Source organism: Prosopis cineraria, unplaced genomic scaffold (genome assembly GCF_029017545.1).
Source record: "Prosopis cineraria cultivar Desert tree isolate PC_DT_omini unplaced genomic scaffold, ASM2901754v1 PC1, whole genome shotgun sequence".
Classification (NCBI taxonomy): Eukaryota; Viridiplantae; Streptophyta; class Magnoliopsida; order Fabales; family Fabaceae; genus Prosopis; species Prosopis cineraria.
The window spans coordinates 12,055,972-12,072,971 of record NW_026555332.1 but is presented as its reverse complement, the minus strand read 5'-3'; the positions used below and the strand labels follow the sequence as shown (position 1 = coordinate 12,072,971).

General features: G+C 26.2%; 1 protein-coding gene across 1 annotated transcript; it reads right to left on the bottom strand.

The window, feature by feature from the left end:
* Nucleotides 1–1,153: 1,153 nt before the first annotated feature.
* On the bottom strand, nt 1,154–7,450 carry LOC129303078 (alpha carbonic anhydrase 7-like). Its single transcript, XM_054942096.1, has 7 exons — nt 7,364–7,450; nt 7,030–7,244; nt 5,786–5,892; nt 4,625–4,727; nt 3,951–4,121; nt 3,785–3,838; nt 1,154–1,480 (listed from the first exon to the last, which is right to left on the bottom strand). The coding sequence occupies exons 1-7, from the start codon at nt 7,434–7,436 to the stop codon at nt 1,400–1,402; spliced, it is 804 nt and encodes a 267-aa protein (XP_054798071.1). The 5' UTR covers nt 7,437–7,450; the 3' UTR covers nt 1,154–1,399.
* Between the last annotated feature and the right edge of the window lie 9,550 nt (nt 7,451–17,000).

Here is a 17,000-nt window from a genome sequence, read left to right as displayed (position 1 = left end):
GACAATGCCTACTCATAATGCTTACAAGAAAGAAATACTTGCTACGTAATACTTTTTCTTTTGACCAATATTAATTAATTATTTTACTTTTCTTCATGAGATATTATTTTTATCAATTTAATAATGAAAATTATGAAGTCACAACGATATATAAATATATACATTTTTAATTGTTTAGAGAGAATTCCTATAATCTAAGTTACTATATTTTACAACATTAAATAGTATTTTTTTCCTTAAAATCATGATGGAGCCTAATCCATTACTTACTAAAAAAAAAAAAAAAATACTCGCTAAGCGATTTTCTTTTTCTTTTGACCAATATTAATTAGTTATTTTACTTTTTGCCATAAGATATTATTTTTCTCAATTTAATTAATGAAATTTCATAAATTTATAACAATATATAAATATATACATTTTTAATTGTTTATACAGAATTCTTATTATCTAAATTAATATATTGTAAGAGGTTAAATGGCAATTTTGCCCTTACACTATATGTTCAAAAGTATCAAGGACTAAAGTAAACTCATTTTTTGCACAATGTTTCTCTTCAACATTGAAAAACAATACACTGTCATCTCTATTATTAACAAATATTAACTTTAACTATTAATTCATTAGAAAATCGTAGAAAATAGCCCCAAAAGTTGTAGAAAAGGACCATCAAATTATAAATTTAATTATATGGTACTTAATATTTTTGGGTCCTTTCATGTAAATTTTGATATCTTTTTTTTTTTGTAATTTAACTAATAGTCAAAGTTAATTTTTGTTAATAGTAAAGGCAACATTGCATAGTTTTTAAACATTGAAGGAGAACATTGCACGTACTGAAAATGAGTGTAGAGTCCTAAACTCTAGAACCTATAGTTTAAGGACAAAATTTCTCTTTAAGCCTAAATTACTATTAGCAATAACAAATTGTAGAGACCGATTGTTTATTGTAAATAGAAAATATTTTTTAATGTAATTATGTAATTTTAGTGAGAAGTTATTGTAGTAATAAGTTTCCTTTTCCTACAATTTAGAACGTTGATGAGAACTGTTTCTTTAACTTTAATTTCTGCTCGATGAAACGAAGTGTATTGATACAGTATTTGAAACTAATGCATAATGAAATGACAAATTTTTGTTTGCTTCAGTTTCATTATCTAAATAAGATGGCTAATAGTATAGATTGTATTACTGTTCATCCGCACAACGTACAGGAATGAAAGCGAGCTAGCTTTAAATCCTCGAGCATGCCAGGGGATCTAAATCAAGTGTGGTGAGCTACTAATGCAGCAACATTTATTTTACATCCATAGTAAAGTAGCAGCAACATTATTTTACATATCATTATTTAATTTGTACGTGCAGAACTTGATACTTTATTTCTTACTAGTGGGATTAGTTACAGGAGAATATTTGGCACTTGAAGTTGCACCAAGCGATTATTTCGTGGTTGCAGTGGTCTTGCATTGGTATAAAATGCCTGCAAAAAAATAGACAGATTAGTAAATTGCTACTCAGATTTTTTTTCCCTTATGCATATAATAGCGTTTAATTTAAACCCATAGTGCAAATTAATTGTTGCAATAAATTTAGATGCAAAGAAAGCCACCACTATAGGTGTAATAGTCTTGGTGATAATTATGAAATTTGTTCAGTATAATATTTCCTGAGATGTAGATTATATGTAAATAAGAACATATCCTGATTGATGAACTTTGATAAGGTTAAATCTTTCCTGTGATTTCTCTAATAATATAATGATATATTCTCAATATTAATTTTGAAGTATTAAAAAAATTAAATAAACTTTATGCATACGAATTAATTAGGTGTTACTGATTAGGTTCATTTTATACGCATTATAAAAAGTACATTAATTTGGTCATTTTCACTTCCATTAGTATGTGGCAATGCATGCACAAGATGACTAAATAAAGAAAGTCATAATAAATCACATCTCTCTAAAAAAAAAGGAAAAGAAGCCAAAACAAAAAACAAAAACAAAAGTCACTCCAAGTCTCTATACTTTACCATGTTTAGTTTTCAATATACCCCAATAATTTTTGTAGTTTCTCAGCCCTTTTGTTTGCACTATCTAAAATGTTATTCTCTATATTTTTTAAAAAACACTTAGAATGATCATGTGATAGATGGCCTAAAGTGTAACATTCTAAACTTAATTTTTCTGAAGTAATTAGCTGGTCTAGAGTGAGATAGTTATGATCCTAGGCTAATTTGAGTCAGATTTAACTTGTTTAATTATGATCATTGTGGCTTAGAAGCATTAGGGATGTTAAAGGATGGGATAAAAGTGATTTTGGAGCATTTTGGGGTCTTTGGCAGTGTCTCTGTCCACAGACACAGCACACAAGTGTCGTATTCCTCCCCGAACGTGTGTAGAACAAAGGATTTTCATAAGTGGTTGTATTTGGCACCAACGTAAACAGATAAAGGGGGATGTTCCTGCCGAACTTAAACCATAAAAAGGGTTCTGGGTTGCTAAAGAATGAAAATATTTTTCATAGAGGAGGGTAGATTGGGGCTCTGGTAGGGCTAAGAATTATGATCCTGTGCATGTTGAGGTTACTTGATCCTAATCACTAAGGAAAGATTCCTACCTCTATTATGTACCATCTCATCCTATGTTTTTGAGATTTGGTTGCGTCGGAAGATTATGATTTTATAGATTTCAAATTTGGGAGAGATTATATCACATGCTTTAATTTGGGTTTAAATGAGTACATTGAATTAGACTAAAGATTTAATCAGTCCATATTTCTCCCATTTCATGTATTGAGAAGATTATATTGAAATTAGGGTTTGGTGATTATTTAAGAGTTACTTAATTAATGACATTTACACCAACTAAGTTGTGGTTTATGATTTTCCTTTTATAACATAAGAAGTGAGTTCCGTTTGCAGCAGAAATTATATCTCCCGGGGTGTGATTTTATGATTTAGTAATAATATTGTTTATTGGAGGTTGAATTTGGATTTTAATCGATCGGTTTGGAATATTAATTAGAGATGGATTTTGTTAATTGTTTGGAGAAGCCTAAATGCAAATTTGGGAGCTTTATGTGTAATTAGGACAATTGAATGATAATTGAGAGTGTTGCGGAGTTAGTTGAGTAAGAAATTGAGGTAAATTGGAGGAGCAATTAGGGCTGTGGCATGAGAGTCGAATTTTGGGAATTTGGTTTTTATGACTCACATTTTCTTTGTTCCAATTAACTATCCATGGTTGATTACCAATGTAGAATATTTACGTATAAATTATATAGATTGATTAATTGTTGGTTGGTGGAGTTGGACTTGATTTTCACAAATGTGTGGGGGTTGAGTAAGCTTGGAAAAGACGTAATATTAATATATTAGAAAATCATTCTCTTTTGAATTTTGTTGAGATGGACTTAACACTGTTGAGCCCAAATAAATAACTAGAAATAAACATGTTGACCTGGAAAAAAAAATATAAAATAGTCTAATTAAAAATTTGATCTTAATTGAAAAAAGAAGATGAATCCCATTTTCTTAAAATGAATGAGAATGAAAAAGGCAAAATAGGAATATAAGATATTTGACCTCAGCAAATCAAAACGATGGTTTCGGCCAACATTTACGGTCCTTCTAAAAATTTTTCAAAATAAAGAGACTAATATTTTAGATAGAGTAAACAAAATGAATGAAAATCTATGAAAATAAACTATAAGAACTGAAAACAAATAATATTAAAGTGCAAGGATCTAGAGTGACGTATTCCAAATAAACAATGAAAACTTACGTCTCGAACTGCAACTCGAAGCAGTTCAATTTGCCCCAGCGAAACTTGTTTAACCTAATAAATGGATTGGGAAAAGTTAATGATAATTAAGAACACAACATATACAAAATTAATTATTTAATTAATGTAATTTTTATTGTTGGCAAAGTAATTAATAAGATGAAACCTGTCCAACAATGGTCCACACCACATTCTCATGACAAGGAGGAGTTGTTAAAGAACCCATATATCTGTAATACACATTCCTGTCTATGTTGATCACAATGTCTGGATCTACCATACCCAATGGTATTTTTGGCTTTCTGTCTTGAGAAATGCGTATTAACTCATCCATCACCTAGAATAAAAGAAACATCATATAAATATAAGATGAAATAGCCAGGTTCTATAAGATGTACTTTCTCTGGTTCTATTTATAAAAAAAATTAACTAAATCATTTGGATTAGAAATATAATTAAAATTATACAAGAATCTTGATTTTTTTTCAAAATTTTTATAAAATTCATAAATTACCCTTAAGTAAAATTATTAACTTATTTTTAAATCTTAAACATAACATGCCCCCTAAATAAACCAATTTAGTATGTGAACATTTTTGGAAATAATGCATTAATTCTTCATTAAATTTGATATATTAAGAATCAATCAAAACTTATGAAATTGTCTTATATTAAGTATCAGAGGGAACATGTATTCTCCTCTATAGAAAGAGTTTCTCTTAGAGACTGACTGATGGTGATTATATATTTTTTAAGAAAAATCTTCGCGTTCTCTCAAATTTCTTGTATTATCTCTCGAAATATTTTAACAAAAACATGTTTGTTTGTTGTTATTGTTACCGTAAGTAGGAAAGGATTGTGAAGCCCGATTTTATAAAATACGCCAATCACCGCAATTTGTCCTGCTTTGCTTTCGTGCACCAAGTGTATCTCTAAATCAAACCTGCTTTGCAAATATCATAAAAATTGAGAGTATTAGGGCCTATTTGGTTTTTTTTTTTCCGGTTTTTATTTTTAAAAATTATTTTATAATACAGTTTTTAAAATTATTTTTCAAAACAAAACAACATAAAAATTTGTTTGTTTATGTTAATTTAAAAATAATTTTAGAATTAAAAATAGACCGATAGTGATGGTTATAGATTATTAATAGTGATGATTTATAATAAAAACTTGTCCAGATAGCTGTAATTTTTAATAAATAAATGTAGCATATTTTCAAAACAAAAAAAAATGAAAACAACTTAAAGTTGTTTCTATTTAAAAAAACAAAAAAATGAAAACAATTTTAAAAACAATTACTTAAATTGAAAAAATTTATTCAAATAAGTTTTTGAATTTGTTATTTTCAAAAATAAAAATAATTTTTAAAAATAAAAAACAAATAATTCCATAATAATTGTATCTGCTTATCAATCTTTCAATATAGTACATGGCTATCATATGCTTCTACATGCGCACACAACACACACACGGAGTTGACTTTCCTCTGCTGAGACTTAAAGTTTTTAAATTTTTTTTACTTTCATTTATTAAATTAAAATTTTATAAAAATTTAAAAAATAATAAGTTCGCTTGATTACCAATCTAAACAGTTTAGATTTATATGGATGATTAAACTTTAAAATTAAAATGACTATACAAATTCACTCTGAAAGGTTCTTATTTAATATTATATTTTTTCCATAATTTTTATTTTGATAATGCAATTTAAAAATAAAGAATATTCTAACATGTAATTTTTAAAAATATTTTAGAAAATTCATGAGTTAAAAATCTTAAATATGAATTGTTTTACAACATAGCCAATTCATAAAAATTATAAAAAATTAATATTAAATTAGACCACCCATATTAAGTCCAGATTATCTAAATTGATGATACTACACATTATCAATTTTTTATAATTATATTTTAATAAATATAAAAAAAATTAAAAACTTTAAATCTGAACTGTCTATATATATATATATATATAGATTAAAGAATGCATGCATGCACCTTATGCCATTCATAGTGTGTTCAGAAGGAGAATGCCAGTGACATTGTTGGAGAAAGTATTTGGTTCCATTGATGAGAAGATAACCTGCGTCTCCAGCCCACTCTACCTACACGCCACCATTCCAAATTATTAATCAGTCATAAATGCGAAGCATACATGCATACATATGCATGCCTATATAGAGAGAGAGATTAGGGTGGGGTTCGAGGAATGGGCAGACTAATAAGTATGGATATCATAAAAAAATTAATGTCAAATCAAGAATTTTTTTTTAAAGATTTTAGTACTAAAACATGAGAGAATGATCTTAACTTGACATTAATATTATTATGAGGTCTTTATTTATCATTCTTCCGATAAATCCTTACTCTCTCAGAGACACTATCACCATGATAGTTGGTCATCAATCACCTAATAGCTAACTAGTTAAAATGATATTTTTACTGATGGGTAAGGAATAATATTAGCCCATTAACATTTGTGTGTAATTTTTGGGACATAAATGGTATTTTTATTATAGGATATTTATTTATAGTTGTTAAACCTATTTCCATAACTTTTCCAATCAATTCTAACTATCAAAATAAAGGATGATTTTTAATTGAGTGGTAACTTTACAATTTTAATACTTTCAAAAGAGCAATATTGAACTACCTGATAATTTAGGGCACCTAGCATCCTTGAAAAAATAGTTTAATGGCAAAATGGCTATATATATTGCTAAATTTTACCTGTGAATTTGATACTCTAATTTTATACATGGTTTCAATTTATTCTATAAATTTTATAAAATATTTTTGGATAAAGGTACATTTTTGCTCCTAAAGTATTCTCCAAGGAATGCATAATACCTCAAACTATTTGTTGGAACAATTTTACCTTTAAAGTAATCAATATGAAATATTTTTGCTCTTATTGTCATATTCTCATTGTTGACTGTTAGAAATATTAACTGGGCTAGATTTCAACATTGATTGTTAGGAAAGTTAATGAAAAGAGAAAAAAATGCTTCTTTTGAATTATTTTAAAAGTAAAATTATTTTAACCAATAGTTTAGAGTGCTAGATGTTCTTTGGAGAATATTTCAAGGGCAAAAATGCACATTTACCCAATATATTTTCAATCATTTTAACCCTTGTAAAAAGTTAGAAGATTAAAAATGCACTTTAGCCTTTATCTATAATTCAATATATATATATATAGAGAGAGAGAGAGAGAGAGAGACTAGTATAAGTTGAATTACCATAATATCATGGCCAGTACTGAAAATAGTGGCATTGGAGGGATGATAGTAGAGCTGAAGAGGGCCTAAACTGGATGTTAACTGAGACTCATGAATGTTGAGATTAATGGGAGATTGCATGGTTCCATTTTTGCACTTGTACCACTCGGGTCGAATGTCTCCCCAGTGATCCGGCCCATTCTCACTATCCGGGTCGTAACTAAACTCATGATCCTCTGTGCATATTCCACCAACACCAATTAATATTTAAAAGCTACAGAATATATATATATATATATAGAGAGAGAGAGAGAGAGAGATTATTCATATACATGGATCATCATCATGTGCTTACCAGAGGAGGCTGCAGAGAAAGAGAGGAAAAGGAGTGCCACGAAGAAGATGGAAATTCTGGGAATGTCGTCCATTAACTAATCTTGAGATGAGACTGTGAGATAAGAGTGGGCTGAGAGATATGTATATATAGAGAGCGTGTCGGACGGAGAAAGAGCGTGAATCAGCAAAATAAGGATTTGTTTGATTTTATTTTCAATTTGTTAATAAAAAAAGTTGAAAAAAAAAATCGTTCAAGTAAAAGTTTTGGATTTATGTTGAGGTCCTCCCTCACATACAACACAATTAAATATTACATGGTATAATTGTCATTTTAATTTTTTATGTTAAATTGTTAATAGACTTTTAAGTGTGTTATGCAAAACTTCTGTGAAATTTTTCCAAATAAGATTATGTGATATTGTAATGTTGGATGAGTTTGAATTTTACAATGGCCAAGTCTTAGGTGATTAATCTTATATACGTAATATATTTTTTTAATCAAATCAAGTAGATTTGAATATATTATAATATTAATAACAAGGGTTTGTTATAAATAAATAATTTATAGAAGATTCACATGTTTGATTTAATAGCAAATAAGCATCTTAAGTATATAAGGGTAACGTCTCGTTTGCTTATTAAATGAAATGGATTGCAAAAATAAAGGCAAAAATAAGATTATCAAAAAGAAAGGTGAGTATATTCATAAAAGATAGGGGTAATTTAGTTCATGGGATTTAGAATCATGTCAGGAGATTTTTGAGGATGTAACATTCTCATATATGTTTTATCATACTTACCACGGGAGAAGAGTAATTTAGTTCATTTTTGTCTTAATTTTTTTAATCTATTTCATTCAATTATTTTCTAGTAACAACACACAGCCAAGTATATAAGTTTATTCCTTTACTTCTCTAATTTTATTTATAAGTCACTTTTAACTAATTCACCAAAACCAAGGAGTAGTTAAATTATTGAATTAAAAAAGATATTTCTCAATTTACTATTACTAAATATATTATGAAAGGTCAAATTAGAAGAGAATAATTAATTATAAATTTTTTAATACAAAATAACTTATATAAAGGATTATAATTTTTTTTCTAAAATGTAACTTTTATATAGAGGTGAAGAGACTATGTTGTAATGATAATAGAATATACACAACGCACACACATAAAGGAGATATTTGATTTGAATTAAATTTTCCAATGCTTATCCTGACTTTCCCTCATTAGGCCGTTTTGGTTTCTTAATGCCTCATTTATTACATTACATCGTCAACGCGATTGATTCAACTCATGCCCATTTTACTCAAGATATTTATAAATGCTAACAAATTGATCATCAATATTAACAAATTATATGTATAAATTTGTATTCCTTCCATCTTTAATCAAAATAAATTTAACTAACTTCACACAATTGTGCTTATTAAAAATATTAATTATAACCTGAAAATTTAAAAAATATGTCATTTTCTAATTTTACCATTTTTATAATTAATAATCATAATAAATTGTTGTCTATGAATTCAAAAGACAACAAATAAATGAAGGATAAAATTGAAAAAAAATAATTACTTTAACTTTGTCTTATATTAAGACAAAAACTTTCAACTATATCTTATATGTACTTAGTATAGGTGGGAGTACTATTTAAGTTAGAGAATTGTGTCATGAGATTGAGATTATCATGTGTGTGTGTGTGTGTATAAACGAATGATTTGAAGAATTTGCTCAATTACAAAGAAAATCTACTATAAAAAATGGAAATAAAAGTTATATAATAATTCAAATTTTGAAGTAATTTATTCCTAATTACCGCTTCTTATTAGCAAATTGTCATGACTCATGGCAAGAAGAAGGATCATGATTTTGTAGAGTTGGTTTGTTGTTCCTCCATCCATTGTATTTATACCAAGATCGACCCAAATGGTCAGATTGGTCAAATCATCACCTAGAGAAGAAAATGGGCAATTTGACCTCGATACTGCCAAATATATATATATATATATATCCATATATTATATTTTCAAAAATATTTCTTTGGATGCTACAAATTTGAGACTCCATTTACATCAAACCGAGGTTCAATTTTTTTTTTTAAATATGACAATACAGAACTTGGCCTCAATCAAGCCAAGTTCTGTACTCATAATTAAAAAACAAAAGTTTATGATTAACCTGGGATAGCTTGCCATCCCAATTCTCAAGTATCCCTCCCCCACTTCCTACTTCCTCTCTCCCTCCTTATATGCGTGAATTATATATATTGGTGTGTTATATATAATATGTGGTGGAGTTTTTTTTTTCTTCAACATATAAGTGGGTACTTGTTTTATATAATAAAAACAATATATTAAATTTATATTTGTATTTATATGTATGAAATACCTTAAAGAAGATAAAACATTTAAAATGAAAATCTTTGTATATAATAATAGTGCATATAATAGTTCATCTTCAGTATGTAGGAACTGACTGATTAAAAAAAAAAAAACTGGATTGTACGTATTTAATTTGAGTAATTCAATTTAATTTTAAATTTTTTATAATATTTATAAATTGACTAGATTTAATATTAATTTTGTAATAATTTCAAAAAGTTGCAATTTAAAAAGTAAATATTTAAAAGTACATATTTAACAAGTACTTTTTAAAAAATTATAATTAAAATTTTTTAAATCTAGACCATTTATCATTTTTTATAAAAATTATTAAAAATTTTAACATTAAATTAGACTATCCAGATTAAATTTTTAAATTGGATAATATGAATTTAATATGAATAGTCCAATTTAATGTTAAAATTTTTAATAATTTTTATAAGAAAAAACATAACTTTGGGTCCTTGCAAAATTCAAAAGTGCAAGGACTTAGAAAATTGAAAAAAATGTGGAACCTATAGAGAAAAAAATCAAGCAAAGTATAGGGACCTAAAATTATATTTTTTTATAAATTGATTATCCAAATTTATCCTAAATGGTCCATATTTAAAATTTTAAAATTGTAATGTTTTAAAAATTACTTGTTAAATATGTACTCATTAAATTGCAATTTTTTAAAATTATTATAAAATTAATATTAAATCTAGACTTTTCACAATATGTTTAGATACTCAATTTATAAATATTACAAAAATTTTAAAATTAAATTGTTTCTCAAATTAAATATGTACGATCCATCATTTTTTTTTAAATCAATCAGTTTTTACATACTAAAGACAAACCCATATATTCGTGTGTTATTATTATATACAAATATTTTCATTTTAAATGCTATATCTTCTTTAAGGTATTTCATATTGTTCCATATAGATAATTACAATTATAAATCTGTTATATTATTTATATTATGTATAACAAACACCTACTTATATGTTGAATAAAAAAAAAACCGCACCACCACATATTATATATAGCACACCAATATATATGACTCATGCACACAAAGAGGGAGAGAGGAAGTACAAAGTGGGAGAGCGATGCTTGAAAATTGGGATGGTAAGCTAGCCTAGGCTAGGCATAGATTTTTTTTTAAAAAAAAATTATGAGTACAAAACTTGGCTTGATTGAAGCCAAATTCTGTACTTCCATATATATATATATATATATATATAAAATGGATCTTGATTTAATATAAACTAAGTCTCAAATTTTGTAGCATCTAGGAAAATATTTTTAAAAGTATAGGATACGGGTAAATAATTTTTTCCAATATTGAGGTCAAATTTTTAAAGAAAACGATTTGATTCAATCATTTGACTTATTCTAACAGTTGATCGTGGTTGGCTTGTTTTGACTTGGGTAGTTCTTAAAGATTTGGAACAAAAATCTGAGACCTATGGTGGTTGAACCGTTTTGACCCATTTTTAATATATATATATATATATATGTATGTATGTATATATAAATATTATTTTTAATTTAATTATTATATTATCGGTTCAACCACCAGTTTAAGTGGTTCAACTATGAGACTTGTGACTTATTGATCTTTTTAATTCCTTATCAGGTCTGGCTTTTAAAATAATGCCTCCATCTTTCCATGTCCTCGCTTCATTTTATCTTACTTCTATTCTATGATCTATAGATATGATGATATACGTGAATCAAATATGATATGTATCTTATGGATTGATACTTTTATTTTTAAAAAATATAGGATATGATATGTGTAGGATATGTGGTATATATTCATAAATTCATAAAACACTAAAAATATAATTTTAGTTTTAAAAAATCCAAACTAGCAAGCTTATATAGTCTTTTAATAATCATTAATAAAATATAATTATTTTTATACTTTTACTCTATTTGTAGCTAATTGCCTATTGCCTACTCATCATTTGCAAAAAAAGATAGCTTATATATCTTGTTTATTAAGAGAGAAGTTCATCACTCTCAATTTTAGTTCAATCAAAGTTATCCCATTTTTGAAATATAATATTTTATTTTAAAAGTAAATCATAAAAAGATATCAAGGGTAAAAAAATTAATATCACAATCATAAACACAATTTGATTTCTTACAAAAATGCCTTAAAGTATTGGACTTGGAGTATTGACATACAACCTAAAAGTATTGGATATGTGTTGAATTTTTTTTAATAATATTTTGATGCTTTGTCAATACATGTTAAAGAAGTATCAAGGCATATCGGTATTGGATACAATACTGACATAGATACTTTAAACAATTTAAAGTATCGGTGCTTCGTTGCTTCTATTCAATTTCATACATCGCTGCATGGTATTTCATTTATATGTTATTTCATACAATGGTGTTTGATTATAGCTTAGATATTGTGGATGCATGGCATACTTCTCTGTTGTTGAATGTTGGGGCTGCTATTCTGGCTAGCTTAGCTTCTATACAAATTGAAGTAAGATTAAATTTATAGTTCTAATTTTTTTATATATTATACATTACAGAAGAAGTATAGTTTGTTGTGTTTGACTTTGTATGCTGCTTGTGATCTAGTTCTATGTTTATATTTTTTCCCCCTATAGATTTTACTCCTTTCGTTTCACATCCAGCTCCTTTCTCTGATAGACGACTTGTTTCTCTTATGCATGATTTTTATCTCTATTTTTTCCTACTTTTTTTTTAAGGTTAAATTGCTAATTCCCCCATCTATTACTTTTCAGGCGGAATGTTGCCCATTTCTTAACTGATTGAGGTTTCCCAGTTGATTGATGGAGGGTGATGCAATGTTGCCCATTTCTTAGTTGATTGTTGAGAAAATTACGTGTTCAAAAATAATAAATAAATATTCTATAAAAAATTAATTTTCGTTTATCGTCTCTAAATTACAGACAAATGTCGAAATACTAATGTTAGTATTTTTTACTCAAGGAAAAGATCGAAAGAACATTTTAACTAACTACCCTCAAACTACCTATCAAAACCAACAAATAGAGTTGTTACTAAATACTCTTCATAAAATTTTGCTATTCAGGAATCTTCCCCTTCATCAAAAATATGAAAAGAATGGTTGAATCTTTCATTTAGCATTTTAAGTAAGATCTTCTCTTCATTAGATCTATTTGTAATTAGAAACATGCTAATAGATTAGATCTTTCAAGTCATCATATACAAAATACAGAGTTTGCAAATGAAAAGAGGATAAGAACATCATTGCATCAATTGCCATTTGGGAAATTCACAAATGCAAGTTTAAGAAAATAAAGAAACCTTACTGTTCAGTGAACAGTTCCTTGAATAGTATAGAACTTCAGCATCTCATCTCTTATGGATCTGATTTGATAGTGCCTGACATTTTCATGGTAGTCTATCTTTAAAGTGTACTCCTTTGGATTTATAGCTTTTGGCAAAATCAGCGGATTCCTCTATCTAGCTTGGTGACTTGGTGTTAAAGCTCAACAAAGGAAATGTGTTTCCTACTTTAGGTAACATTATTGTTTACCAAGACATAAAACAGATGTTCTAGTTTTTACTCTTGTTTCTTTTCAGAAGTGTGGTTATAGTCATACCAACTACAAACGGTCTTTTTCTACTTCTATGTTTACTGTTAAGTTTTGAACATTTGATTTTGTATTTATGTTTTATTTGTTAATATAATTGCTCTTTTGTTTTTTTTTTAAAAAACTACTCTCAAACTACCAAGTGATTGTCTAATCATTATTGCTAACAACAATATCGATAATTGATAAAAAAATTATATTTGTATTAATTATATATTATTAAAATATTAATATTTTAATATTTAATATTTTAAATATTATTATTTATAAATCTTTACCCAATTTGAAAGTCAACTGAGACTTGAGATTTAAAAATCCTCTATAAATTTATTCCTTGACTTGTGTGTTTGTTATTATAAGTTAATATGTGATCATTTATAAATCTTCCTCCAAAAACTTATAAATACTACTTTAAAAATTAACTGAAGCTGTGTGTATCCCAAATTTAAAGGTAAATGTGTTTTTTACTCTTACTCAATTGTAATTTTAAATATTGTCTTCTATGCTACTAAAAAAAAGTGTCTTCCAAAATTTATAAGATCACTTTAAAAAATTTATAACTCAACTGAAGTATGCAAGATTTATAAGTAAATATGTTTTTTATACTAGCAAAAATATAAATTAAAATATTATAATAATTTATAAGTATTTTCCAGAAATTTACAGCTAAGCAGTGTAAAAAAAATCATTTATAAATCACAACACCAAATATTGTTTAAATATCAAAATTTGATTTGTAAATGGTGTATGAAGATTTGTAAATAATAATATTTTAAATTATTAAAAATTAAAGTATTAATATTTTAATAAATATTATTCAAATAATATAATATTTTTAATTATTTATCAATGTTGTTGCTAATAATTACTCGGTAATAGGTCAAAATGGTTGGCTTAAATGATCTTTTTGGTCTTCTGCATAGGTTAAAAAGCATTTTTTTTTTGCCAGATAGGTTAAATAACATTAATCTTTGGCATTTGTTTATAATTTAGGGGTCTTAATTGGTATTATTTTTATAGGGTTCATATTTATAATTTTTTGGAGTTTTTTTTAATTTTTTAATTCTCTTTTCTATAATTTTTCAGTCAAATAATATAGTTGCCAAATTAATGGACATTTAATGGAGGAATGACGCTCCTCTGTTTTTAATTCACGAGCATTGACATTGCACCACCCTTAATTTGAGGGTGCCTAATGTGCTTGAAAATAAATTAAGGGATAAATTAGCATTTTAACCTCAAAAATAAAGGGAAAGAATAGAGATTAACATCGCAAGACACAATTCTCTGACTTAAATAATAAAAATCTATACATATAATTTATTAGTATTAAATATTAAAGAATTTATTAGCATTTATAATGTGTATAGGTTAATAAAAATTTGGATTTAGATTTAGATTTTAACCAAATACCTCATACGGATGCACAAGTATTTATGAATCTATTTCTTATTATATTTTTTTTAATTTTAAATTTTCTTTACACTCTAGTCATTTAAAATTTTAACTAGTTACTTCAAATCACTTGTAATTCTCTTTGCATTTTTACTATTGACACCCCTATAATTCTCATACATTTTCTCATCTTTATTATTGTCTCTCATTGAAGGAAAAATAGATGTAAATTCATCACTCTTAAATATTCATTTTTCATTTCAAATTTAAACTTATCTCTCTTCATTTAAATAATTTTTTTAAACTACTGAAATAAAAGATTTTAAATATATGGAATTTAAATGTGAGATTGAAATACAAGATTTTAAATTTTAAATTTAAATCCAAATTCACCCTCCAAAACGTTACTTAATTTTATTTTTGGACCTAAGCTTGTTATTCCCTCTGATCCTATTTACAAGATTTTTCACTAGAACTAAGAATAATCTTCAATGTTATTAACTTCATCCTAAGATTTAATAAGTTTTGACCTCTACCCTGTAATGATAAAAAAATAATTTTTTCTAATATTTAATAAGAGTAGATTCGTAAATATAAATATAAAAAATAGTGAAGTGATTTATAATAATCAGATAAAAATTGGAGAAATTTTTTGATAAACTGAGTGCACCACGTTATTTGTGATCTGTCTAATAAAAGCATCACATTTCAATGGTATTAAATATAAGTTGATTCTAATATTAGTAATAGTAAAGATAGAAAAGGAAAGAAATCAAATATGCATTCAATTATAAAAATAAAATTAATTTAAAAATGTCATAGATTTTAATTAGATTATTTGGATCATTTTAATTGGATAGAACACAAAAGATATAGTACACTTAATCTGCCTAAGTATTTCTCCAAAAATTAATATTTTCTCTATCTATAAATAGCCTTTATAAACATAAAAAAAAAAAAAAATACTAGTCATCAGTTGAATAAAGAGTAACGTAATGTAATAAATGCGGCGGTAAGAACTACAATGAGGCAAAACGGCCTAATGGGAGAAAATTAGGAAAGTTAATAGGCAATAGAAAATTAAATACAACCTCTCCTATGTCCTGTTATCATTATGACATGAAAAGAAAGAAAAAAAAAATAGAGAACAAAAATTATATACAGGAGAACAAGTCGTCTATCACAGAAAGTAGCTGGATGTGGCAGGATAAATGTAAAATCTATCAATGAAAAAAAAAATATAACTACAAAATCACAGTCAACAAATTAAATTGGATTTATTGAATAATCTAAGCCCACTCACTTAATGAGTATCTCATATGACATAATAATAATTATTTAATTTAATTGAAAAGCTGTAAGATATTTTATAATATAATAATTATAAAGTGTTAAATCTTAAATTTTTAGGGAGAACAACACATATATTGAAAAATTAATGCTTTGATTGGAGGATTATGTTGAATTTTTGAAGGAAATGCATCTTAGAAAGAATTCAATGACTGTAATTGACACACTCTCTCTCTTTAAATTATGACAAGTGTATCTTAATATATTAATAAATTTATCATAAAATAAATATTCTATAAAAATTTACATAACTTAATTTAATTAAAAATAAATGTAATAAGTGTATAAGCTTAAGCATATAAATTTTACTTGTACACACATATAAATGTATATAATATTAAAAAATAGAACAATAAATTTAACCCCAGAATAGCTGCCCCGACGTTGACCAACAGAGAAGCGGGCAATGCATCCAAAAAATCAAAGCTACAATAGTAATTGACTTTCCTAACATTATTCCCCCATTTGGCCGTTTTGCTTTCTCAATACACTACGTTAGTCTTTATTCAACCCATGCCTACTTATCTTGGGAGGTTTATTAATGCCAACAAATTCTTTAATACTTAATACTTATAAACTATATGCATATATTTTTATCATTTAAGTCGGAGGATGGCATGAGAAGACCAAAACTAAATTATTTGAAAATTTTGATTTATTACAAAAAAGTTTAAAAATAAAATAAACGGAGATTCTAGTAATAAATAAATGGAGATAAAAATAAATTATTTATATAAAATAATAGAATATATATAATACAAATAATTTGAATTATTTATATGTCAGTTACATATATTAAAATTAAATAATTATATTTTGATCAATCAACTAGATATATTATAGTATATCTTATTTTTGAAATAAATAGTATAAATGATCAACAAATCCAGCTAAAAAAAAAAAAAGCCCTCATTTTATGGTAA